This window comes from Erinaceus europaeus, chromosome 14 (assembly GCF_950295315.1).
Source record: "Erinaceus europaeus chromosome 14, mEriEur2.1, whole genome shotgun sequence".
NCBI lineage: Eukaryota > Metazoa > Chordata > Mammalia > Eulipotyphla > Erinaceidae > Erinaceus > Erinaceus europaeus.
This window is the reverse complement of record NC_080175.1, coordinates 24,199,881-24,226,539: the sequence shown is the minus strand read 5'-3', so window position 1 is coordinate 24,226,539 and position 26,659 is coordinate 24,199,881. Positions and strand designations below refer to the sequence as shown.

At 43.9% G+C, this 26,659-nt stretch overlaps 1 protein-coding gene across 2 annotated transcripts in view; it reads left to right on the top strand.

Annotated features, from left to right (window-relative positions):
* Positions 1–12,992, top strand: part of LOC103120044 (glutathione S-transferase omega-2) — a 30,338-nt gene extending 17,346 nt beyond the window's left edge. For both annotated transcript variants that reach the window (XM_060171371.1, XM_007530401.2), the window contains 2 exons: positions 10,573–10,679; positions 12,696–12,992. In XM_060171371.1, coding sequence (XP_060027354.1) covers positions 10,573–10,679; positions 12,696–12,855 — 267 coding nt within the window. In that variant the 3' untranslated portion in view covers positions 12,856–12,992. The remainder of the gene's footprint in view (positions 1–10,572; positions 10,680–12,695) is intronic.
* Positions 12,993–26,659: the final 13,667 nt, after the last annotated feature.

The window sequence follows — 26,659 nt, the reverse complement described above, 5'->3', positions numbered from 1 at the left end:
CTTTCTCTCTCCTATCTCCTAAATAATAAATAAATAAAATAAATAAACTGTTTAAAAACTAGATTTCTACCCTGGAGTTGAATACTTTGCCGCCGCTTTTCAGATAAAGACCTGTATTACTGATGTAGTGGCAGGTGACTTATTCTGTGTGTGGGGGGGAAGGTGAGTGAATGTGGTTTCTGCTTCTTAAAGCTAGTCCTCCAACTAGACAGGAGGCACATGCCCTCTATCATGGCTGTCCTTGTCTAGGCCCAGGATTTCTTTGCAGTGGTGCAAATGACTGGGGTGCAGGGCAGGTCGCCCTCTCAAGGGCTGAAACGCAGTGATTGAAACTGTAGACTTTCTTTCTTTTAAAAAAAATTTTAAATTTATTTATTTTCCCTTTTGTTACCCTTGTTTTTTTTATTGTTGTAGTTATTACTGTTGTTGTTATTGATGTCATCCTTGGATAGGACAGAGAGAAATGGAGAGAGGAGGGGAAGACAGAGAGAAAGACACCTACAGACCTGCTTCACCGCCTGTGAAGCGACCCCCCCCCCCCATTGCAGGTGGGGAGCCGGGAGCTCGAACGGGGATCCTTAGGCCGGTCCTAGACTTAACTTTCTTAGTGTGCCTGGTATGAGGAAAGTCTGGGCTTCACTTCAGTATGATTTTGCTTCTTCCGCCAAAATCTGACAAGTGTGCCATATCACTGATGACCACGAGGGGGAGCGCCGCCCACTTCTTCTTTCCACTTGAGCTCCAGAAGATGGACCTGTTTCCCCCTCCCCTTAGTAATTCCTTCTTTCCTTCCTTTCTTCCTTTCTTCGTTAATTCCTTTCTTCCTTCTTTCCTTCCTTCCTTCCTTCTCTCTCTCTCTCTCTCTCTCTCTCTCTCTTTCTCCCTCCCTCCCTTCCTTCCTTCCTTCTTTTTTTTTTTTTTTTTGCCTCCAGGGTTATCTCTGGGGCTTGTTGCCTGCATCACAAATCCACTGCTCCTGGAGGCCATTTTCCCTCCTTTTTTGCCTTGTTGTTTATCGTTGCTATTGTGATTGTTATTGTTGTCATTGATGTCATTGTTGGATAGGACAAAGAGAAACTGAGAGAGGATGGGAAGACAGAGGGGAAAAGATAGACATCTGCACACCTACTTCACCACTTTTGAGGTGACCCCCACTGCAGGTGGGGAGCCAGGGGCTAGAAACCGGATCTTAAAGCCGGGCCTTGTGTGCTTCACTCGCTGCAATATGGCCTGACCCTGCAAATTATTTTTTTGATTGATTTAGTAATTATAGACAAGACCATAGGGTAAGAGGGGTACAGTTAAACACAATTCTTACCACCAGAGTTCTACATCCCATCTCCTCCATTGGAAGCTTCCCTACTCTTTATCAACTCTGGGAGCATGGATCCAGGATCATTATAAAGTACAGAAGGTGGAAGGTCTGGCTTCTGTAATTGCTTCTCCGCTGGACATGGGCATTGGCAGGTTGATCCACACTCCCAGCCTGTTTATATCTTTCCCTAGTGCGCTAGGGGTCTGGGGAGGTGGAGTTCCAGGACACATTGGTGAGGTCTTCTGTCCAGGGAAGTTAGGTTAGCATCATGGTAGCATCTGCAACTTGGTGGCTGAAAAGCATTAAGATATTGCCGCCGACCACCCAACTGGGGGCTCAGCAGGCCGATCCAGGGAGAATGAGACTTATAGGTGGGAGGTGGATTCGGTGTGACAGACAACACTGAGACACATGAGTTTCAATGCTGCTGCAATCTTTTACTGATATAGAGATTCTTTTTATAATAGCATAACAAAGAAGCATAAATCAAAAGCTGGCCAAGTCAGTTGACCACAAAGTACGCAGGGTACATTTTTTATAAGTAACACAGACAGGAGGAACTGAAGGCATACAACTACCATCAAAACGAAAGCACAGCCATACTGTTCTTTCATGGGTTATTAACCACATCCCTTTGGTTTCAGACAAAAGTCAATTTATCAGTAAGAACTAAATGCTTTCACTGCTCTCATTTATCCAAAGGGCTATTCTTTCTCCTTCCAAGCACTGGACCTTAATACCCAGAATAGGGGGGGCACTAGTGGGAACACGGCGTCTTGCTCTGATCCTTATGCCAAACTCCCTTTCCTGTAATCTACCTAAGACAATATGCAGGTGCATTTCAGGGTTGCTATGTAACATGTTTCCTGGGAAAGCTAAAGGACCATTGTCTGTATGATTGAATGTAATATTTCTGAGAATAGTGCTCAGTCCTTGCTCAACCTGGATAGCCAAGTCATTGGGGCTTGAAGTGCTGGGATTTACTGTTGTAAGGGGCTTTTCATCCAGTGGGGTCCCATCTGGAATGTCCAGACTAGACTTGGGGGGTTGCACTGTAAGCGTCTCCGGAGTCTCCTGGACATTCCCTGGGTGGCCTGCATAAAGCATGATAAACAACAACAGTAAGCTTTCAGAAGCGAAACCAAGTCCACCTAGCCCTCCAAGGCCTTTCCGCCAACCGGGAGACCCAGGGATCCGTCCACACAAATATCCAGGCTTCTGTCCACCACCTATCTTGGGTACGGTCTTCCGTACAGGAGCTTGTAAGGCCCCTGTCCGGTTCCCTAACCAGGTCACCCGCACTGTTTTGTCACACCGCGGTCGTGGCCTGCCTATCTGGCCAGACAGGTGTGGCAAGATATAAAGCAGCACAAATTGTTTGATAATTAGGAACCTAAAGGCAAGAATATAGCAGATAAGATTTGGGGATCTCCATTTTGGAAAAAGCTAGGAAGTCTATTTTAAGTATATTCCAAGGGGCCCATGACTTTACTAACTTTTGCATGAGCCCAACAGCTAACATGCAGGTGGGCTCAAGGTATTATCTGGGTAGATGGTGTCAGAGTTGGATATAGGACTAGAAAACTGGGTCATAGAAAAGAGTAGACCCCAAATATGGGAAAAGTATATAAAGACTGTTAACTGTAAACCCCACTGATCTGATCTGGGGCCCATACTCGGCACAGGAGCCTGTGTAATTTCTGCATCCCTGTAGGCCTGAGCTTGCATTCTGCAGTCATAGCTAGGAACATTCTAGGCTGCACTCATTTCAGGACTCATCTTCCTTAAGTGCCTTAAGGGGCAGTTTCTACCATTGTTGTTCTACATTGAGGGAAAGGCCCTATCGGATGAGGACCCTTTCTAAAACGTGCCCCTCTTGAGGCTCAGGGGATGATATTAAACAGCCCTTGCCTCTTCATGTACATGTTTACTTTTTAAAAAATTTTTATTTAAGAAAGAAGACATTAACAAAATTATAGGATGGGGGGGTACAACTCCACACAATTCCCGCCACCCAATCTCCATATCCCATCCCCTCCCAAATAGCTTTCCCAATTCTCTATCCCTCTGAGAGCATGGACCCAGGGTTGTTGTGAGTTGCAGAAGGTGGAAGGTCTGGCTTCTGTAATTGCTTCCCTGCTGAACATGGACGTTGACTGGTCGATCCATACTCCCAGTCTGCCTCTCTCTTTCCCTAGTAGGGTGGGTCTCTGGGGAAGCAGAGCTCCAGGCCACATTGGTGGGGTCTTCAGTCCAGGGAAGCCTGGCCGGCATCCTGATGGCATCTGGAACCTGGTGGCTGAAAAGAGAGTTAACATACAAAGCCAAACAAATTGTTGAAGAATCATGGACCCAAAGGTTGGAATAGTGGAGATGAAGTGTTGGGGGGTACTCACTGCAAACTCTAGTGTACTACTGCTTTCAGGTATATATTTGCCCTAGTTTATGGATACCTGTGAACATATGCTCTATCTCCTGGAACCTGGTCTATATCTAGGTTTTGGGACTTTGTTAGGAAGTGAACCACCAGGGATGGAATTGGAGAATACTATGAAAGGAAAGGTCTCACCTGAGTGATGAAGCTGAAGGGTTGTCGTTCCACACCTGAAGTCTCTGGACACAGTCTGAAGTGAAGCATGCTGGGGTGGCACTCGTTACGTTGATTAGGTTGCAATCAGTGGATGCAATATTATTTGATAAGAATTGGGAGAAGCATATGGGAAAGTGGGCCCTACTCTAGGATCCCAGGACTGGGGGAAGTTTAGGCTCTATAGTGGAAATATGAGGTTCCTACTGTCATAGGGTTCAAGAAGACAATGGATAGTTACTGTTATCATCACATTACTTGGTAATTGGGTTAACTTTGAAAAGTTTACTTTTATCCCTTATCACATCCCAAAGCAGAGAAAGGTTCCAGTGACATTTTTTTTTCAGTGAACTGGACAACAGAGATTTTAAATTAAGAAAAAAAAATTTTCCCCCTAATAGTCCACAACATCAAAGAAGTGTCCTCTCAGGGCCAGGTGGTGGCGCACCTGTTTGAATGCACAGGTTAGAATGCACAAGGACCTGGGTTCAACCCCCCAGTACGCACCTGCAGGAGGAAAGCTTCATGAGTGGTGAAGCAGTGCTACAGGTGTCTCTCTGTTTCTCTCCCTCTCTATTTCCCTCCCTCCCCTCAATTTCTGGCTGTCTCCCATGAATGAATAAATAAATAAATAAATATAAAAAAGTGTCCTCTCTAAACAGGCAATTTCTGCTTTCTTGCCCATAACAAGGATAATAGTTCTGAAAGGCAGGGGAAGAGAGAGAGAGAGAGAGAGAGGATAGAGGGGACTGAAATTTACTTCAGTGTGATGGGGGCTGTGCTTGAACCTGGGTCATGCCTATGGCAAAACAGTACACTATGCAAGTGAGCTATTTCACTGGCCCAGAATTTTTTTTTTTAAATGACAAAAGTGTCTAAGGACTGTCTTATTCACAGGTGGTAATGAAAACAGTGGAAGGAGAGGATTTTGACACACTCACTTCTCTGTCAGGTGATCTACAGATTGAAAGAGAAAAAGGGTAGGATGAGGAAGGCATATTCGCAGCAAAGCTCAGAGCTGCACCAGCTCTTGGCTGTGGAAGAGAGGAGAGACTTTTTGGAATTTGTCTTACACTTTTTACTGCTATAGAGACTTAAGGAGCAATCCAAGAATTTGAGAGAAACGTGGGGAAGTTGGGTGTTTTCCTTAGTTTTGCCACCAGAGTTATCACTGAGACTTGGTGCCTGCAGAACTCCACCTTCCTGGTGGCCATTTTCTGACACATAGGGGGAAACTGAGAGAGACAGAGAGGGAGACAGGAGAGACAACTGCAGCACTGCCCCCACCACTTTTGAAGCCCCTTCTCTGCAAATGGGGACCAGGGCCTAGAATCCCAGGAGAAGTTTCTTGGAGTCCTCATACATACCTATTCGAGGTGGAATGACACTGGGTTGACACTCGTCTGAGGTTAAAAAGAATATCGTTATTGTCTTAACTCCAGCACTAAGCAGATAACCACTTTACCTCCGCGTGGCTGAGTTTCTTCTTCTGGAAAGTGAGACTAGAATCAGCTCACTAGCATGTTGGCTTCTCCACTTGGACTGCCAGGAAACCAAAGTCACATTCAAAGTTTTGATTCAAGGATCCTGTGGGGCCTCTGGCTTGACCTTTTGTGCTGACGTTTCCCCTGATGCTAGCAGTTTGTTATTTTTTGCATTTAATATTTTATTGTGCACTTCTAATCCTTTGTCTAACGAGCTGAGTATAAATAAATGGTAGAAAGGGAGGGCTGTCATCCTAGGTTAGCTCCAGTGGCCTTTCATGCGGTAGTAATGTTCTACGATTCTTCTTTTTCTTTTTTAATTGTTTTACTGGGGGTAGGGTGGGGATAATGGTTTACAGGTTGTTGGGTCCAAATTCTCATTTCCCCATGATAGGTGTCTGAAAAACACGCTTACCCCTAACTTAGGTCCTTGAAGCCTTCCCACCCCCTCTTTCCCTCTTTTCCTTTCTTTCCTAAGAGTCCTTTTCTTTATTGCAGTACACCACGCCCAGGAGAAGGGGTGGTTTCACACAGTCAGGAAGGGACTGGGCTTACAGAAGAGGCAGCTGCCTCACTGAGGCTCCTAAAGATTTCAGTAAATCACTAAGAGGCCTGGCCAGTGCGCTTTTTCTGTCAATAGACTGTGTTTAAGCCAGTTTATAGGGAGACAACTTTTCTGTTGATGTTATCTATTTATCCCATTTGACTTGTTTGTTTCTAATTGAAGTAACATTGCATTATAACATTATGTACATCTCAAGTGTACATCCTTATAAATAAACATGTATATATACTATGCTCATTTTGCCTCTAATAAGTCTTATTGTGAATTTCAGGCTTGTCCCATAAGAAATTTGGAGGAGGGATTCGGGCGGTAGTGCAGCAGGTTAAGTGCAGGTGGCACAAAGTGCAAGGACCTGCGTAAGGATCCCCGTTCAAGCCCCCTGCTCCCCACCTGCAGGGGCGTCACTTCACAGGTGGTGAAGCAGGTCTTCAGGTACTCTCCCCCTCTCTGTCTTTACCTCCTCTCTCCATTTCTCTCTGTTCTATCTAACAATGATGACATCAACAACAACAACAATAATAACTACAACAACAATAAAAAAACCAAGGGCAACAAAAGGGAATGAATAAATAAATAAATATTAAAAAAGAAAAGAAATTTGGAGGAGAAATGCTTGTCTGTGGCAAACTTGAAGTATTTGCAGTTTTGTTATGAACTTTGTGAAACTGTGGAATTTAAGGAAGTCCCAGGGGGCATGTGCATGTACATCAGGAGGGGGCGAGACAGTGGAAGATAGTTGATGCCTCTTCCAGTTCATCCTTATGTTCATCCTGACATTTTATTGTACTAAGTACCTTTATAGGACTTGGATTCCTTTAGTATTGTTTATATAAGTGAATCTTATGTATAAGAACACATGTATTTGAAGAAGTATCTTACCATGAAAATCAAAAGTTTAAAATACACCAAATGAATCTGAATTACTAAGTAGTTATTACTTTTCAGTATATATTATCACTTTAGCACAGGGTCAATCTTGGATCCTGTACATGATTTGGACTTTCCCAAGAGCACCTCTGTTCTGCCGCAGAAGGGAAGGGTGACACACATGTTTCTGAGTTGGTCAGTTTACATTTAGTCTTGATGGTAGCCCTAATGGTCAGTAATAAGCTAGAAGTATATATTGCCAAGCTAGCAATAAAAATTGGATAATTATGATCTAACCTGAAATTAAAGAATGTTTGATGCTTTCTAGAATCCATAAAATCTGAGCAATGTATTCCTCTGCCAACCAGATCTTGTTGTTTTTTTTTTTTTAATTTCTTTATTGGGGGATTGATGGTTTACAGTCAGCAGTAAATTACAGTAGTTTGTACATGCATAACATTTCCACATAACAATACAACCTACACTAGGTCCTCTTTGCATCACCATTATGCCGTCTACCCCTGTACACATTCTCAATTTTCCACATAACAATTCAACCCCCCTCTAAGTCTTTCTCTGCCATCATGTAGCAGGACCTGAAACACCCCCCCCCCCCGCTTCAGAGTCCTTTACTTTGGTGCAATACACCAGACCCAGTCCAAGTTCTGCTTTGTGTTTATTGTTCAACTGTTTTTTTTTTTTAAATTGGATTCATTTCATTGAAAATGCCTTTAAAATTTAGATGGAAAAGAGTTCTGCCAATATTTTCCTCTAAGTATTTGATAATTTCTGGTCTAATATCCAAGAAGTGTTGAAGTCCCCTACTATTACTGTGTTGTTGTTAATTTATTGCTGTAGCCCTCTTAGTAGATGTTTGTTGTATTTAGATGGCCTGTCAGTAGGTTCATAGATGTTAATAATCTTTAAGACCTCTTGATTCACTGATCGTCTGAGCATTAGGTAATGTCCATCCCTAGCTTTTAAAATTTTATTTATTTTAAAGTCTGTAGTGTCAGATATGAAAATAGGTCCATTGGCTTGTATGGTTGTTTTCCATCCTTTCACTTTGAGTCTGTGTTTGTCTTGTTAAGTGGGGTTCCTACAGACAGCATATAGTTGGGTTGTGTTTTATGATCCATATTCCCACTCTATGCCTTTTAATAGGTGAATTAAGGACATTGGCATTTATTGATATTATAGAATTAAGACATTTTAATGCATTCTAGAATTTTAGAGTATGACATGTTTATGGTGATGTGATTATTTATAAGAGATGTTTCAGAACTTCTTGCAGGGCAGGCTTGGCAATAGTTGATTCTTTCAACTGTTGCTTGTCTGAGAAGGTTTTTATGCCTCCATCTAGTCTGAATGACAGTCTAGCAGGATAGAGTAGTCTTGGTTGAAAGCCTTTCTCACTGAGCGCTTGATAGATATCTTGCCATTCTCTTCTGGCCTGTAGTGTTTGTGTGGAGAAGTCTGCTGCTAATCTTACGGGTTATTCTCTTAGGTGACTCTTTGTTTTTTCTCTTGCAGCATTCAAGATCGTTTCCCTATCCTTAATTTCTTTTCATTCTAAATATGATGTGTTTTTAAGTCTGGGTTAATTCTGTTTGGGACCCTCTGAGCTTCTTGAACTTTTATGTCTTTTATGTTGTCTAGAGTAGATAAGTTCTTAGCTATTATGTCCTGTAGAATGCTTTTTTCCCCTCCCTCTCTTTCTTCCTCTGGTAAGCCAATAATGCATATATTACTTCTTTTGAAGTCATCCCATATGTCTCTGTTGTTGTTTTCAGTATCTCTTAATATCTTTTTGAGATCTCTTACTTATTTCTTAGTTTTTTTCTAAATCATCCTAGATCTTGCTAATTCTGTTTTCTGCCTCATTTATTCTATTCTCTCTCCCCTCTGTCTTCAGCTGTTTTGCTACTCTGTTCTGATATTGTATTAGCTTATTCAGTTAGTTGTGCTCTTAGCTCAGCTATTTCAGCTTTCAGCTCTCTAATCACCTTGAGATAGTGTTTTCTTTTGGAGTCTCATTTGCTATTTCCCCATTGCTAATGACATTTGTAACATGCACTTAACCAGGCGTGCCACCACCCAGCTCCACCAGATCTTGTTTATAAAAGGCTGAAAATAGTCTCTCTCTTGAATTGTCAATGATCAGACCCTGCTGTTTTGTTAGAATCTTATTAATTTCTTTGAACAAAGTGATGCCACCTGAAACCTTTTCTGGCTTTCAGGACACTAGTCTGAGATTTCTCACTTTATTACCTCTAAAGACTTAGATGTTAGAGCATTGAGATATGCTCATCTGAGGAAGGCTGTAGATTGGGGAACCCACTGATCTTCTCTATGAGGGGCAGACTGTTTTTCTGCAGATAGTCCCTTGGAGAGCTCTGTGGTCTTTTGTCATGAGAGTTCATATTTATGCATGATTGCATCACTCCTCACCATAGGCTCTGAATTGGGTACTACCACCACTATCATTTTATAGATGAGAATATTGAGACTTGGAAGAGGAGGTAGACAAGTTGTCCCAGGTTCCATACTGAAGTAGAGGCAGAGCCTGGTATAGGATCAGATCTGCAAGGTCCTGAGCTCACCTTAACCACAGTCCTAGACACCTTGTTGCTTACTCAACAAGCTGATCTGAATATAAAGAGTCAGGCCTGAGTGAGAGATGTAGGGACATAGGGATCTATTTATAGGACCATCTATGGCGGTTCCTCTGGGAACATGCCTGATCTTGTCTGATAAAGGATGTAGGAATGTAGATCTATGGCTATAGGGAAATATTTATTTGATTATGGGTTACATGGGTCAAAGAGAGTCTTCTGCTTGACCTAACTTGATTATTTGAACATAGTTTTCTCTTTGAGAAGACTTGTAACCTTACCTTTTAAATATTTACATATATATATATATATATATATATATATACATATTTTTTTTACATACTTCTTTTTTTAAAAATTCACTTTAGCTGTCCTAGTATCTGGGTTCTTTTTTTTATTTGGGATACAGTTTTTGGTGATAAAAAATTGATAATGTGTGGTCAGGGAGGTGGCCTAGTGGATAAAGCAGCAGACTCTCAAGCATGAGGTCCTGAGTTCAATCCCTGGCAGCACATGTATCAGAGTGATGTCTGGCTCTTTCTCTCTCATCCTGTGTTTCTAATAAATAAATAAATAAATAAATAAATAAATAAATAAATAATAAAAATATTTTTAAAAATTGATAATGTTGCAGGCTAACAAGTGTGGAGGTCAAATAGGAAAAGGGAATATGGACAAAAGATATTGTTGGGACTTGATGGGGGTCTATTAAATAGCACTGCCTTTATTTTGAATATGTTAAGTAATAGGGTGACAGAATAAGACAGACTGAAGCATGATACCCTCTTTAGTGCTATCAAAATGGATCCTGGAAACTGAGGATCACACTTGCAAAATATGAGATTCTGAAGGACTGTGCTGGACCTGCTCTAGGCTGTGAGCAGTACTGGGTTATCCTCCTAAGCTCTCCCATCACTCCAGCACTGAAAGGAGAGAGGAGACTGTGCAGCTGGGAGTGCGGAGGATGACTCCAAAGGCAACTGAGGAAAGCTCAGGGAACAGGAACAATCATTCACCCAACAAACAGGCAGGAGCATCGAAGCCTCAGTTCAGTAGTTAATCTGACATTTGTATGTCCTGTGTATAGCTACATCAGCCAGCAAACCCATTAACTTGCTTTATTCTCTTTAAACTTTCAGATTCTGGGCTATCAGAACACCATCTTCTTTGGTGGGGACTGTATATCCATGATCGACTACCTCTTTTGGCCTTGGTTTGAGCGGCTGGATGTATATGGAATATCCGAGTAAGACATTCGGCCATGTGGTGGTGAACTACTAGGGCCACCCTGGGTAACAACGGTTGAAGTTCTCTGTGACCCATCTATCCCCCCCCCCAACGTTTTTCATGGTGTATGTGAAACATATCAGGTTTAACTATTTATTTTTTTATTGAACTAATGTTGCATTATGACATTACATATGTTTCAGGTGTGAATCATTGAAAATCAACATTTGTATATATTGCACAGAGTTATAACCTTTTCCCCAATGGACCTGGTCTCCCCTCCTATTTGGTAGTAGCCACTAATTGAAAATTTAGGGTTTTTTTTTTTTTTTTTTTTTTTTTTGCCATGGGTGTTGCTGGAGTTCAAAGCCGGCACTACAAAGCTACCACTTCTAGGGGCTTTTTTTTCTTTTCCTCCTCCTACTCCTCCTCCTTCTCTTCCTCCTTTCTATTTTATTTGATAGGATAGAGAGAAATTGAAAGAAGAGGTGTGAGATAGAGAGGGAGAGAGAAAGATAATACCTGCAGACCTGCTTCACCCTGCAGGTGAGGAGCTTAGGCTTGAACTCTGGTCTGTAAGGTAATGTTTCACTTAACTGGGTGCACCACCACTCAGCCCTCAAAATTTAGTGATTGTATTTTTTTTTTTTTTAATTAGAGCTCTGCTCAGCTCTGGTTTATGGTGCTATAGAGGACTGAACTTGGGCCTTTGGAGCCTCAGACATGAGACTCTCTTTGCATAGCCATTATGCTATCTACCATCACACTCACAATTTAATTTTAAATGGTGTGCTTACTTGTTTAAGATGCACCTGAGCTCTTTTAATGGTGGACACAAACAGGTGGACCCTGCTTCTGCTAATAAGACCAAGTGTTCTAAACTTCCCTTTGCATCTCCCTCATTGCCAGCCTGGGACACATAGTGGCAAAAATGACCATGAGTCTTAGTCACAAGGTGTTGCTGACTTCTCCTTTGGTGACACCCAGCTGGCACCCAGCAAGACACCATGCACTTGACTCACATCTTGGGACTCTAGAAAGGGAGTCATCTTAGAAAATATACAATCTTAAAAGTAATACGTGCTTGATGTTAAAACAAAATCCACGGAGGCTCCCCACCTGACATGGACGTGGAGGAGTATTGAACATAGCGGGAACCACCCAGCAGGCTTGAGTGGACCACTAGGGTCCCAACCAGAACACATTCTCTGCGTCCCTGAAGCTCAGAGGAGAATCGGGGTGTGTGCCTGCAGCTGCTCTAACCCCGGCCAGTCCTGAGGGTATGCCAGACAGTCATGGTGCTTGGGAACCTGACCCCAATGAACCAGAATAGGGATTTTGCCCTCCCAATCCACAGAATGAGTCTGAACTGGAATCATCACCTGAGCTTCCCATTCTGTCTCTGAGGGAAGGTCAGATGTAACATGCTCAGACACTTTAAACTGTATCTTGACATGAATACTAAACACATATTTCTGCTGGAGACAGAAGACTAAACCACCAGGGTCTGGAGCCCTCGTTGTGCCCGGATGTCCCGTTAACCACTAATAATTTTTTTAAATCTTTATTTATTTAATTTGATAAGACAGAGAAATTGAAAGGAGAAAAGGAATAGAGATGGAGAGAGAAAGAGAGATGCCTGCAGCTCTGCTTCACCACTTGTAAAGCTTCCTCACTGTAGGTGGGGACCAGAACAGGCTTGAACTAGAGTCCTGGAACATGGCGATATGCGCACTGAACCAGATATGCCACGGTGCAATGATCACACTAATACTTCTTCTTCTTTTTTTTTTTTGGCACCAGGATTATTATTGTTGGGGCTCAACACCTGCATAAGGACATTGTTCCCCAGTGGCATCTTTTTTCCTTTTAGTTAGGAAGTGACAGGGAGATAGAGGGAGAAAGAGGAGAGACATTGCAGCACCACTCTACTGCTCGTTTCTGTGTGTATTGTAAATCTAAGCTTTTACACATCACCTTTCCTGGTGCCTCCCCTGCAGACAAGCTAACAGTCAACTTGTTTCCTGTCCCGCAGCTGTTTGAACCACACACCAGCCCTGCGGCTCTGGACAGCGGCCATGAAACAGGACCCCACAGTGTGCTCTCTTCTCATAGATAAGAATGTTTTCCTGGGCTTCTTGAATCTCTATTTTCAGAACCACCCTGATGCCTTTGACTATGGGCTAAACTGCTGAGCTTCACCGTCACCCTGCCACATTCCAGAATTCCCAAATCTGCTGTGACTCTGCACCTGGAATTGTTTGGGTGGGTCAATCAATCTCTATTCATAGGTCCCTAATAAACATGGAGACAGAAAATGTATTCTTTCTTATCATGCTTTGTGTGACTCTACTTTGTAGCTGCCAGTGAATCTCCAGAAATCTCTGTCTGCCACTCCTTGACCTTTGGGCCAGGTGACTGGTAGTAATGTTAACATTGTGGTTCAAGGCTTTCTCCATCACCAATGATTGTCCCCACAGGTTTGCACCCCCCTGCCTCCCTGGTTGGAGGAAGAAACACCCACTCCAAATACCCTGTGTTTGTGCAGAAGAGGGTGCATGAGTAACCTTCTCTTCCATCCTTTGGCTGTGGGCCTGGGAGGCAACAAGGGGCTCGGGCTTGTGACTGGAAGAATTCCAAAGCAGGAAATGAAACACTGTTATCACACTGGACTAAGTACGTCAGACTTTTGCCGCTGCTGTCAGGGCTGAGGATGGCTTACAAAATGTTCTCAAGCCCACATCCTGCCTTAGGGATACACATGCCCCAAACCCAGTCATGGGAGAGGTCACTCTGTTGGATTTTGCCACTCTTGTAATTGGTGTCAACAAATATGTCCCTGCCCCCACCTGCTCATCCCCGGCTGTCTACCTTCTGCTGAATTCTGGGCCACGGAGGAGGAAAAGAGGAAGACAGACACAGTACCCCTGGTCTCTCCATTCAGCGTGGCTGAGGTTTTTTCCCATTTATTTCCATAAATAACCAGGGTTATTTATCTCTGGAGATCAGTGCCTGCACAATAAATCTACCACTCCAGGATAGCATATATATGATATTCACAAGACCATAGGATAAGAGGGGTGTAATTCCACACAATTCCCACCACCAGAACTCCCTATCTTATCCGCTCCCCACCCCAAAAAAAAAGCTTTCCTATTCTTTAACCCTCTGGGAGTATGGACCCGGGATTATTATGGGGTGCAGAAGGTGGAAGGTCTGGCTTCTGTAATTGCTTCCCCGTTGAACATAGGCATTGACAGATCAATCCATACTCCTAGCCTGTCTCTCTATTTCCCTAGTGGGACAGGGATCTGGGGAGGCAGGGCTCCAGGAAATATTGGTGGGGTTGTTTGCCCAGGGAAGTCAGGTTTGCATCATGGTAGCATCTGGAACTGGGTGGCAGAGTAATGAAGCTGGAGGGTTGACATTCCACGCCTGACGTCTCTGAGCACAATCTAAAGTGAAACATGTAGAGGTGGTACTGGTTGCTTTGAATAGGCTAGGATCAGCAGATGCAATATCAACTGGTATGAATTGGGAGAAACATGCAGGAAAGTGGGCCCCACCCCAGAAGTTCCAGGACTGGGAGAAATATGGGTTTTGTAGAGTATGAGGAAGGCTCCTGCTGTCTAAGGGTTTAAGAAGGCAATCTATAACCAAATTATTTGGCATTTGGGTTAACTTTGAAAATCCCATTGTTGGGGGTCAGGCAGTAGCGCAGTGGGTTAAGCACACATGGTGTAACGCGCAAGGACTGGTGTAAGGATCCCAGTTTGAAACCCTGGCTCCCCACTTGCAGGGGGATCGCTTCACAGAGGTGAAGCAGATCTGCAGGTGTCTTTCACTCCCCCTCTCTGTCTTCCCCTCCTCTTTTGACTTCTCTCTGTCCTATCCAACAGCAATAACATCGTTAACAACAATAATAACCACAACAATGATAAAGCAACAAGGACAACAAAAGGGAAAAAATGGCCTCCAGGAGCAGAGGATTTGTAGTGCAGGCACCAAGTCCCAGCAATAACCCTGGAGGCAGTAATAATAATAATAATAATAATAATAAAGAAAATCCCATTGTTAGGATTTGCTGTATGATACAAGACCTCACCATAATTTATGTCCTTTAATTTTATTTACATATAGCTGTATTTTATAAAGTGATGTTGACAGTTGCTTCTGTTCTCCCTGTTCTAAGCTTATAGGTGATTTAATATTTCAAAGAACAAGTCATTATTAGAGATGTATTAACAATTTGAGCCCACTGTTAAAATTCAATCTGATTATCCATTTGAAGTCTTATGCGCTTAGATTGAAGGCATATATACTCAGAGCTATGGTCTGTGCATCCAAAAGCTTGAGACATTCAATCCATTTTTCCCTTCTCATATTAAATAGTGATTTGTGAGACTATGAATTGATAGGAGTGTAAATTAACACTATTCCCACCACCAAAGTTCTATGTCCCTCCTCCTTTGCACCCCACAGTGAAGTTGAATATCTACCCTCCCCTTCCCCCAGAGATTTTCACTTTGGTGCCATACTCCAAACTCAGCTTCTGCTTTGAGTTTTCCTTTCTGTTATTCTTTCTCAACTTCTGTTTATGAGTGTGACCATCTCACACTCATCTTTCTGACTTGGCTAACTTAACATAATTCCTTCTAGCTCCATCCAAGATAAAGGTGGGTTAATTATTCTTAATAGCTGCATAGTATTCCATTATGTAAATATACCACAGCTTTCTTAGCCATTCATCTGTTGTTGAGCACCTGGTTTGCTTCCAGGTTTTAGCTATTACAAATTGTGCTGCTATGAACATAGGTGTACAGATATCTTTTTGGTTGGGTGTTATCAGGTGGCCTTTTTTTATTTGAAGAGATGAGGAGAACATGAGAGGGGAGGGGCAGATAGAGAGGAAGAGAGATACCTATAGCCCTGCTTCAACACTTGTGAAGCTTCTCCCCTCCAGGTGGGTACTGGGAACTTTCTCACTGTGTACACTGTGTCCTAGCTCATTGTGTACACCCAAGTGCACCACCACCCATCCCTTTTTAATTAATTAATTAATTAATGGCCACCAGGATTATCAGTGGGTTCAATGATTGCATGACAAACCCACCATTTCTGGTGACCACTTTTTTGGGTTTTTTTTTTCTCTTTGTTAATAGAGACAGGAGAAATTGAGAGAGGAGGGGCAGATAGATAAAGACACAGAAAAAAGAGAGATACCTGCAGCTCTGCTTCACTGCTCATGAAGTTTCCCCTAGCAGGGTGGGGAGGGGCACTTGAACCCTGGTCCTTGCACATTGTAACATATGCACTTTAATGGGTGTACCATTGCCTGGCCCAGGAGGTGATTATCTTGAATGGCAAGTGTCTGTCTTGGTTCTATAGGGCACCTCTATTGGCCTCTGCTAACGACAGAGCCCAGAAGACTGGCAGGTGCTTCTGTCCCCCACCTGGTGGGAGTAGGATGGGCCTGTCCAAGCCATTTTTCTCAGGGCTGAGGACTCAGCCTGACTCACTCTGTCTAGATCTCTCCCCAGTCTCCAGCCTTGCTGTGAGACCAGGCAGTGGCGGGAGTGATGTTTGGACTTGTCAGCAGCAACCGCTGCCCCTCCCTCCTCACATCTCCTCCTGCCCAGCCATCTGCTGCCTCTGTGTGGATTTTGAATTATGTGAATAGTCACCAGGGTGACAGTGGGCCAGTTGCATGCTGGGAGAGGTGATTCTGCCTGCCATTGTTGACTCCCCCTCATGATGGGGGTCAGGCTGCTGTACCATCTGCTGAGGGTGGGTGCCCTGTTGCCATGGTGCCTGAGTCACTGCTGAGGAGAGTCTGTCTGTTACATTTCCCTGGGGATCTTTGTGTCTCCTGTGGCCTCTCCTAATACCTGATGACTGGTCCCTCTTGGCAGGGGTACATGCTGTGTCCTGCAGAGTGGTTGACACTGCGACCAGCACTGTTGTTGATACAACAACAGTTGTATCAACTGGTCTATGGATGGCCAGAATAAGGATTTTGTCTAGGGTTCACATACTAATTTGGAAAGTTTGAAGAAACGAGGTATAGGACAAGAAAGGTGCTGGCTTGAGAGGTTGCCGGCAGGGGGCGCAGAGCCTAGTTCAGCATCTGACTGCCTCTCTAGCCAGGTGTGTTCTCTGCAGTTTAGGCTTACTTTGCTCTGCCTTTTGAGGGTGTGAGTTTTCTTCCTTACTTCTCATGTCACCTGTCTGGCCCACAAGGAATCTGATTGGTCATCCCTTGGATTAATCCAGAAGGGGTTAACTTGGAGAAAAACAGTGATTTAGTAAAGCAACATGGGGAGTTGTCAGAGTATCACTTTCTTTATCGGGGATGTGCATTGAAGGAGTAGAAGGACACCATGCTTTTTTTTTTTTTTTTTATAAGTACAACAATGAAAAAAAGGGAAGAGGGCTGGGAGATCGTTCCCTTGGTATATCTCACAATTTGTGTGTGAGGCTGGAGCTCTCAGTACCATATAGGAGCAGCATGCTGTGGCATATCTTGTTTCTTTGCTTTCATCTCTCTCTCACTCTCTCTTTCTCTCTCTGTGTATTTATCTGAAACTAAATGGGGGATAAAGAGAGAAGGTGTCTTCAAGGATTAATATAATAGTGTAGGCATGAAGCTCTGGTACACCAAAAAGGAAAGGAAAAAAAAGGACATGGGGGTCGGCAGCACAGCGGGTTAAGTGCATGTAGTACAAGGCCCAGGGACTGGTGTAAGGACCCCGGTTCGAGCCCCCGGCTCCCCACCTGCAGGGGAGTTGCTTCACAGGCAGTGAAGCAGGTCTGCAGGTGTCTCTCTTTTTCTCCCTCTCTCTGTCTTCCCCTCCTCTCTCAATTTCTCTCTGTCCTATCCAACAACAAATTACATCAACAATAATAATAACCGCAACAAGTCTATAACCACAAAGGGGAAAAAATGGCCTCCAGGAGCAGTGGATTCATGGTGCAAGCACTGAGCCCCAGCAATAACCCTGGAGGCAAAAAAAAAAAAAAAAAAAAGGAGAGGAAAGGGGAAAAGAGAAAAGTCTTCTGTTATCTTACGGTTTTCTTATGATTTGGAGATAAATCTTTTTTTTTCCCTCTGTGATAAAAATTGAACCCAGGGCTTCACATATGTGCCTTAAAGCTGAGTCACCTCTCCCAGTTCAATTTTTATTTTGAGTGAGCAAATGTACCAAGCAGCCATGTAGCACTACTCAACCATCCATGGAGTCAACCTCTTGCTCTCAGATGATGTCAGGGATTGAACTCAGAACCTCAGGTGTGCAAGGTGGAGCTCTATCTCTGAAACTCCTCCTCAACGCTGAAGAGAGAACCACTTCCAGCAATCAATGTGCACTATGTAAAAGTGTGCTAGACTCCAGAATTTGAGGTGCACTTGGACCTCTCTGGCCTGCAGACTGGAAAAAAGTAAACTAGCTTAAACCACCGCATTGGACAGAAGGGGTTAACCACTGTTGCAAAGGGGTTAACATCTGAAGTGACAAAGAAATGGTTCTATGGTGCTTTTCTCCTTAGAGGTTCTGACCCGAACCTGTCCAGACTGAGTCCACTTAATCCGGACAAGGTGGGTGTGGTGGCTGGGACAGCTGGTGGTGGTGGTGGGAGATGGAAGAAAAATGTTTCTTGAAATTTTTTCACCTCTGCATTCCTCTGTTCTCAGACAACAAGCAGTTGTGAGAGTCAGAGTGAATGCTGTCTAGATGACAGAGTGCAGGCTGGAGCTTTCCCTTACAGGGCCAGTGTGCCTATGTATTCACATTGCTCCTTGTGTCTCAGGGCTGGGTGGGAACAAGGGAGGGGTGAGTTTCTCCCTTGATTTCTCAGCTTTGTGTCTTGCCTGGCTCAGTTTCCTTTATCAAAGACATTGACCTTGATGGAGAGGTAACTGTGCAACTCTGCTCAAAACCAAGCTCCTGTTTCTGTCAACCGCTTTCTGTTTGCTGTCTGCAGTCGCCCAGATAAACACACACCCAGCTCCAAGGACTTCTCACTCATTAGCCTCCAGTCCTTCTCTCCCAACCCCAGAATAGTAAGCCCACCAGGGCTTTCTTCTTCATCTTCTTCATCACTAGGTCCCTGGAAACCTGGACATTCTGTCCTTTCAAACAGGGTAGAGAGGAAGCCTGCACTAGAACTATGGTATAGGTGTAAGGTGGTAATTGAACCTAAGCAGATAAAACAATCAGAAAAGAAAAGAAGTCCAATACCTGAATCAAGCCTTGTGCAATACAGGAGGATTACTCCACAATGTGATGGGGGAATGCGTATTGAGGTGGGAAACTGTACTCCAGAAATTTAGCATTATTCACCAATGGTAAATCAACTGATTTTTTTTTTTTTAATAAAAGCAGTTTGCTCACATATGGTTTTCCACAGCTCTTGAGTCTTTGCAAAGGCTATTTCTTCTTCTTCCCAGTCTTTTTTTTTTCCCCCCTTGGAGTAGTCTCTTGGTTCTTCTCAACCAGATTTTTCTCTAGCAAAGTTCAGGTCAACATTCTTCTTTGTGTAATAATGCTTAATAACAGGGTTTAAGAACAGGGCTACAGGGGGCTGAGTGGTAGTACTTGCTTGAGCATAGTTACCATTTACAAGGACCTGTGTTCAAATCTCTGGTCCCCACCTCTACAGAGAAGCCTCATGAGTGGTGAAACAGTGACACAGGTTCCTCTTTCCCTCTCTAACTCCCTCTCACCTCCTCAATTTCTCTCTGCCTCTATCCAAACAAGAAAAAAAAAATGTAAAAAAGAGCAGAGCAGAGCTGCACAGTTAGGTGTTTGAGGTTTAAGTCTTAACTTTGCCACTCGTTAAATTCCCTGAGTGTGTACATGATTTGGCCTCTCTGAGTCTCAGTTTCTCATTTGTAAAATGGGACCATTAAGAATCTCTGTCAAGGGATTGCTGAACTATGGGGTCATCCACATGAGGTCTGAGTGTCTGACAGGTAGATGCTCAGTGAATTGCAGACCATTACCATGAGGCTTCTGCAAAAGATCACACAAGGCTTGATTAATCACTTTTCTGCTTTTTTTTTTTTTTTTTAAATTTCAGGTCCTCAAGTTTAATCTCAAATGATCTGTGAGTCATTGGAAGCTGGGACTTCGATCCCTCCCTCTCCCAATTCCTCACACCCGGAACCTAATTTAATACTGTAAATCCTCAGATCTTGTTATTTGTTGATTATAAAACAAATCCTCTTTCTCGTGTTGTGGAATACTCAGAATTGTCACTCCCTTTTGGACTCTTGGAACATGCGGGTCTGGACTGGATGATTACACAGCTGCTATAGATAACTGTGGGCTATTCTGCCCTGCTATTTCTTCATACAATCCAGGAATCCATTTGCAGACAGAAAGCCCCCCCCCCCCCAGCCCACTTTGTCAGTTACAGAGAGCCTCCCTCCAGAGGGCATGGAGGAAACTGGTTGTGGGAGCAAGTTGGGAATGCACACCTCCGGACCTCTCCTTTCCTCTTTTGATTTCCCTCTCCACCAGGATTCCTTCTCAAAGTCCCAAACAACTGAAACTGATCCTTCAAATACCTGGCACAGTGCCAGGCCCACAGTAGTGATGTAAATGGGCAAATACACAAACATACGGTTGAATGGTCAACAGAAATGAATGGAGACAAGGAGATGACACGGAAACCTGAACTGTATCCAGTGGCTCATCGTAAGGCCACTGTCACTGCTTTTCTCCACTTTGGTGTCTAGAAATAGCACCTGTCTCTCCTGAGAAGCAGGGATGTCCGGCTTGGCACTTTCTCTGTCTCTGTCATCCTTATTATAACTGCTGCTTTAACTTCTGGCTGTTTTTTTGTGAGAAAACTAGGAGAGTAGAAGGGTCAGAGGGGCCACTGAAGGACACTGGGGTCAGAGCTCCAGACCCTCTGGTTAGCTGCACCAGCGTTGTTTCCTTGTGCTATTTCTACTGTGCTGGAGCTTCAGTCTCATTGGTCTCTGCACAGCTTGTCAAGGGAGGAGTCTGGGTCCCAAGGGGGCTGAACCTCACAGAAAGACCTATGTTCTGAATGGGCACATGGACACAGGCAGAGGCCCACCCTTGCTAATTTCTCTGAGTCTTAAACATTTAGGCTGAGCGCCCTTGGTGTGCAAAGCCTTGCTCTGGATGGGGTGGAGGGAGGGGAGTTCAGAAGCTCTCATGCTTGGCTGGAGTCCAAAATGTTGCAAAGAAGAAACAGAAGTAGGGAAAGGCTTCTTAGGAATCATTTGGTTGGCAAAGCTAGATATCTAGGGGCTAAACACCAACAATCTCCTTGACCCTGAATGCGGGTCTCACTAAGGCTTCTGCTAGCATCATGGTTGGCCCTGGTTCCTGTGGGAGAGGGTTGGTATAAGCTGACTCATTGTCCCCAGCTGGGAAATCTTGAGACTGGCCTGCTGGTGGAGGTGTGTGTTGCAGGGTGAGGTTGGGAGAGAGGGTTGACTCAGTACTAATCACATTTCTTTGGGAGAGATACAAGACCACCGTCGAACTTTAGGAGGTAAGGGTTGGGGGGAGTTGTCCAGCCACTGTCCCAAGAGACCTTCAATCTAGCATACTCAGTCCACTTTTAGGAAGAGGTGAGCAGGGAAGGCATTTGGGTTTTGTGAGTCATCCTGGCTGCCCAGGGTGGCCTATGAGAATTGGCAGGAAGTGGGGTCATTTCTATCTGAAATAAAGGCATCCTAAGAGAAACCTTCAGTATCACTGATGAGTGAGTTTTTAAGACACAGGACCAAATTCTTCCTGACTCCCTACCCACTTCCCATCCTGCACATTTTGCCTCACTTGTTTTAGACCTACTTTTCCCATCCAGGAAAGATGTGTCTTTGAAAAGATGTGAAGCTTAGCAGGTTCTGTCTTGCTGGGAGATCATTGGTTGTGGATCTTATTTTCTGGATTCTCTGTGGATCTCCAGAGGAACATGGGAGGGGGAAAAGACCACTTTTATCTATAAAACAGGGTCCCCACATGGAGCCAGAGGAAATAAGCCAGCCCTGGGCTCAGAGAAGGGAGCAGAGAAGGAAGCACGAGTATCTGGGGACAGGATGAGAATCCATCACTCTGTTGACTTGATCTTCTGAGGAAATTGCTTCATATTTCCCCGGGAGTTCAACCTGGTCCAGCTCAAACCCAAAGCTGATCTAGGAGTTGTCACTGTCTCCTCAGAGTCATGGGGATTCATCTTTGATTATTTACCACCCTTCATTGTTCCTTGGCTCATTCTGTGGCCTTTGACCTTATCTTCCGAACGAGCAGCATTTTGGCACAAACCCCATGACTTATACTTCTGGTCCCCATGTCACACCTCATTTAGGGTGGAGGACGTGTGCAGTATTGGTCTGTGCACAGTGAAATATCCTTTGCTTACTCCAAAGCCATGAGAATTAACAAAATCTCAGGCAGTCGGTCTAAGGTAAGATGCTTGGTGGTGAGTCCCTATACAGTAAGTAGGTAAGTACGGCCAAAGTTGATGGCCAGGAGAAGTGTCCCTTTGAAGTCAAGATCTTCACGCCAGTGTTGCTTAATGGCAAAGCATGTGTTCACACTTCAGTGTCCTCAGCAGGGGAGCTAGGGCACAACCACACATAGTGAGAGGCTAGTTTAAAGAATAACACAGGTGGGGCAGGAAACAGCCAATCCAGTAAAGTGTGTCCCTGACTGTGTGTTAAGCCCTGGGTTTGAACCTCTGCACCACATAGATTATCATTAATGGTAGTACAGTGTCTTTCCTCAATCTGCATTTCTCTCCTTTTTTATTTTGTGGAGTTAGGGCTTCATACATACATAGTTATGCTACTCCCGTGCAGATTATTTTAATTTTTTAGATAGAGACAGAGAGACAAAGAGAAAGAGTGAAAGAGAACACAGCACCAAAACTTCTTTCAGTGCAGTGGGAACAGGCTTGAAGTTTGGTCTCCTACATGGCAAAGCAGCTCACTATCCATGTGAGCTATTTCACCAGATTCCGGGCTGACTTTCTTTCATTCAGTGTGAGAGACACCATAGCACTGGAGTTTCCATACTGCCATGGCATGTCAGAGCTCAAACCTGAGTCACATTCACAACAAGGCATACACTCTACTGAGTGAACTCTTTTAACCTTCTTCCTCTCTAAAATAAAAACTAGAAAAAACTGGCCAGGCAAGGCTGCTCAGTAGCATTATTTATTGTATCGGTGTGAATCCCTGATTTCATTCTTTGGTGCTACATAAGAAAAATAAATAGGGGACTAAGCAGTGGCTCATCAGCTTAAGTGCACATAGTAGGAAGTGCAAGGATCCCAGTTCGAGCCCCCGGCTCCCCACCTGCGGGGAGGGGGGAATCACTTCACAAGTGGTGAAATAGGTCCACAGGTGTCTTTCTTTTCTTTTTTTTTAAAGGAATTTCTTTGTTTTCTTTTGTTTAATATTTATTTATTAATTTTTCCTTTTTGTTGCCCTTTTATTTTATTGTTGTTGTTATTGATGTCTTTGTTGTTGGATAGAACAGAGAGAAATGGAGAGAGGAGGGGAAGACAGAGGGGGAGAGAAAGACAGACACCTGCAGAACTGCTGTGAAGCGATTCCCCTGCAGGTGGGGAGCTGGGGGCTTGAACCAGAATCCTTAAGCCGGTCACTTGTGCTTCGCGCCACCTGTGCTTAACCCCTGTGCTACCGCCCAACTCCCGACAGGTATCTTTCTTTCTCTCTCCCTCCTTTCTCAATTTCTCTGTCCTATCCAGTAAAAAGTGGAAAACATGGCCTCCAGGAACAGTGGATTTGTAGTGCTGGCACCAAGTCCCAGAGATAATCCTGGAGGCAAAAAAGAACAAACATAGAGGGCTGGGCATAGTATAATAGCTATGAAGAAAAATTCATGCCCGAGGCTCCAAATTCTCAGATTCAATCCCCTGTACCACCATAAACCAGAGCTGAGCAATACTCTGGTAATAAATAAGTTTTAAAAAGCTATATCAAGAGAATAAATAAAAACAATAAAATGTAGAGACAAATATATATATGAGATATCCAAGAAGAGCTTGTTGGTATGATGTGCCTTCATGTAGGACACATGTGTAGACCAATTCTGAAAGGTCATCATTACTAGAGGAATGGCCTGGAATGGCCTGGGGTACCAGGAGTGGGAGTTTCTATCTGCTACTTCACTTTTCAGTAAACGGTTAAAATTTTACTATCATGACTATTTTTATTAAAAAAAACTCATTTGGAAAAACAAGCTATCTTTGGATGGCAGTGAAACAAATTAATTCTAACAGACACCCTCCAGGGACATGGGGGTGGGGGGCAGCCAGAGGAAGGTGCAGTGGTTGGGGCAGGGAGCAGGCGAGTTGAAGGCACATATTTCCTTCAGTCTGTGGTTCTTGGCTTTCGGCTGGGGACAACTGGCCAAACCAAACAGTCTTCCAGATCTGTCCCAAGAGGTGGAACCTGGCAGAGCATGAGAATATTCTGAATCACAACCTTCAGAGTGACTTGAGTTAGGACTTCCTGGACATTCACTAACCACTGCCACAGATGTTAGCAACCTCACTCTGTCCATTTGCACCCAACACAGCAATGATCAGAGTTAAGGACTCCATTAGTTTGGATCAATCAAGTTAGCACATCACTCAAAAATCACCAAAGGCTTCCCACTGCTTTTTGTATTACATCACATTTACTACAGCTAAGAGGTTAAGGTACCCCTTACCACTTCCAACCTCATCTGTTAAGACATCTTAGTTCACATCATCATGCGTAGCACTGTATATACTGCTTGGGTTTAAATCCTGACTTTGACCACATGACCCTGGAAAGTCAATTAAACATAATATTCCCTCACCTGGACAACAGGGCTGCCAATAATGGCCGTGCCACCTCATAGGGTCGATGTGAGTTTAATGAGTTAGTACATGCGATGATGTGTCAAAGGGTACCCAGCTTCCAGCAGGTGCTGTCTACACCATGATGGCTCACTTCTTCGTTCTGGCTAGAATGCCTTTCCTGCCTAATCCTACCCTTCTTTCAAAAGCTTTTTTTCCATAAGGCCGGTGGTAAGCATCCTGCTCTCAGTGGCTCTGGGATTTTGCAGAAATCACCAAGGGAAATTGGCAAAATATAGACTTGTGATTGAATCCAGAGATTTCACTTTAGTCAGAGGTGTGGCCCCTACATCTGTGCCCCCCGTGACACCTGTGTATGTGGTGCAAGGACACACCTGGAGAAGCAGGTGCAAACTGGCCTTCTTTGGACCCACCAGCAGCAGATCCCATTACTCTTGTGGTGCTTTTTTCTTGAGGTGAGCAGTGGAAATGCTTTCATTCTGGCCCTCTCAGGGTACCAGCTGGGTCCTGTTCATATTTATTGCTTCACGGTGTAAAGATACTAGAAAATGTTTATGGGCTGCTAATGACTTGCTGAAAAGAAATATACTAGCTTTTGCCTCTCCCATATTCTCCCTAATAGTTAGTTTTTGGGTAAATGGTGTTCAGAATCAAATCCAGGGCCTTACACAGGCACTCTACTACTGCTGAGCCATCTCCCAATCTATTTTAATTTAATTTTCTTTTCTTTTCTGCCTTTACCAGAGCACTGCTCAGCTCTGGCTTATGGTGGTGTGGGAGATTGGATCTGGGACTTTGGAGCCTCAGTCACAAAGTCTCTTGGCATAACCATTATGCTATCTACCACCCCCACCCCCACCCCCATTTAAATTTTCTAAGAAGGGAGATTCTGCCTGCCAGAGTTCCATTCCTGTCTTTGGTTATCTCATGTGCTACAAGGATTGGATACAAGGTCTCACACGTGGAAGGCATGCACTCTACCCACTGAGCCGTCTCTTGATCCCTGCTTATTCTTTATTTTTTAAATTTTTTATCTTTATTTATTGGATAGAGATGACCAGAAATTGAAAGGGAAGGGGGGATAGAAGAGAGACAGAGATACCTGAAGCACTGCTTCACTACTTGCAAAGCTTCCCCACTGCGGGTGGGGACTGGGGCTCGAAGTTTGTTCCTTACACATTGTAACACGTGTGCTCAACCAGGTGTGCTATCACCTGAGCCTGAACCCTGCTTCTTATGTTGCTACTGACAGTATGAATGTGACTGTACCAGAGGAAGCCTGTGTTATGTGTAGTTAATGCCAACACAAGATACCAAGCCGAGCTATCAGATCCTCTTGGTCCTGTTTTCCAAGAGGTCTGTAACCCAAGCAGATTACTTGGGGTTTCTTTAGCTTTGAAAGGGAAGTGAAAACCATCCCAAACTAAGTGTCATTAGTCACTGGGGGAAACTAAAATGGAATCTTACCTGGATACCAACTAGGTTCAAGGTAGGGCCTTTATCCAAGTTTTCCAGATGATTCTGATAAGATGCATGATTATGAACCAAAGTGTTGGTTAGCCGTGGGTTCTCATCAGTAAGACTAAGACAGGGGCTACTGAAATATAGGCCTTTTCCAATTAAGCCACCTCTTGGCCTTTGTTGGCCTTATTCTTCACACTTGTTAAAAGGTGCAGCAAGAGGCTGTCCTGGAACATTTGGCTCAGCTAGTGAGCAGACAGGACAGAGCCAAGTCTCCTTGGAAAGGAAGTGACTTCTTAGAGAATGTAGACTAGGTCACTCCAAGGGGAAAGCCTGAAGGCACTAATGACCTGGAGTCCTTCTATTTAACAGTCCCTTTCCTTAAAAACCAAAGCTTCGTATTTCTTGCTTTCATTTTGTTGCACACAGCAAGCTCTGTGAAAGAAGACCTTGTGGAGGAATCCACCCTACAGCTAGCTTTCAAAGACCCTTTCTGGAACTCCGCAGGCTGCCTCAAAGATGGGCTAGAAATACTGTTTTGTTATTTTTAAGTTTCCTGAGACTGCAAGAATAAAAAGGGAATGACACTTCCTCTCTTCAATAGCAAACCGTCCCCCTCCACCCTGACTTTGCCCTGGGAATCTCAAAGATTTCCTGAAGTTAAAAAACAAACACCGTGACCAG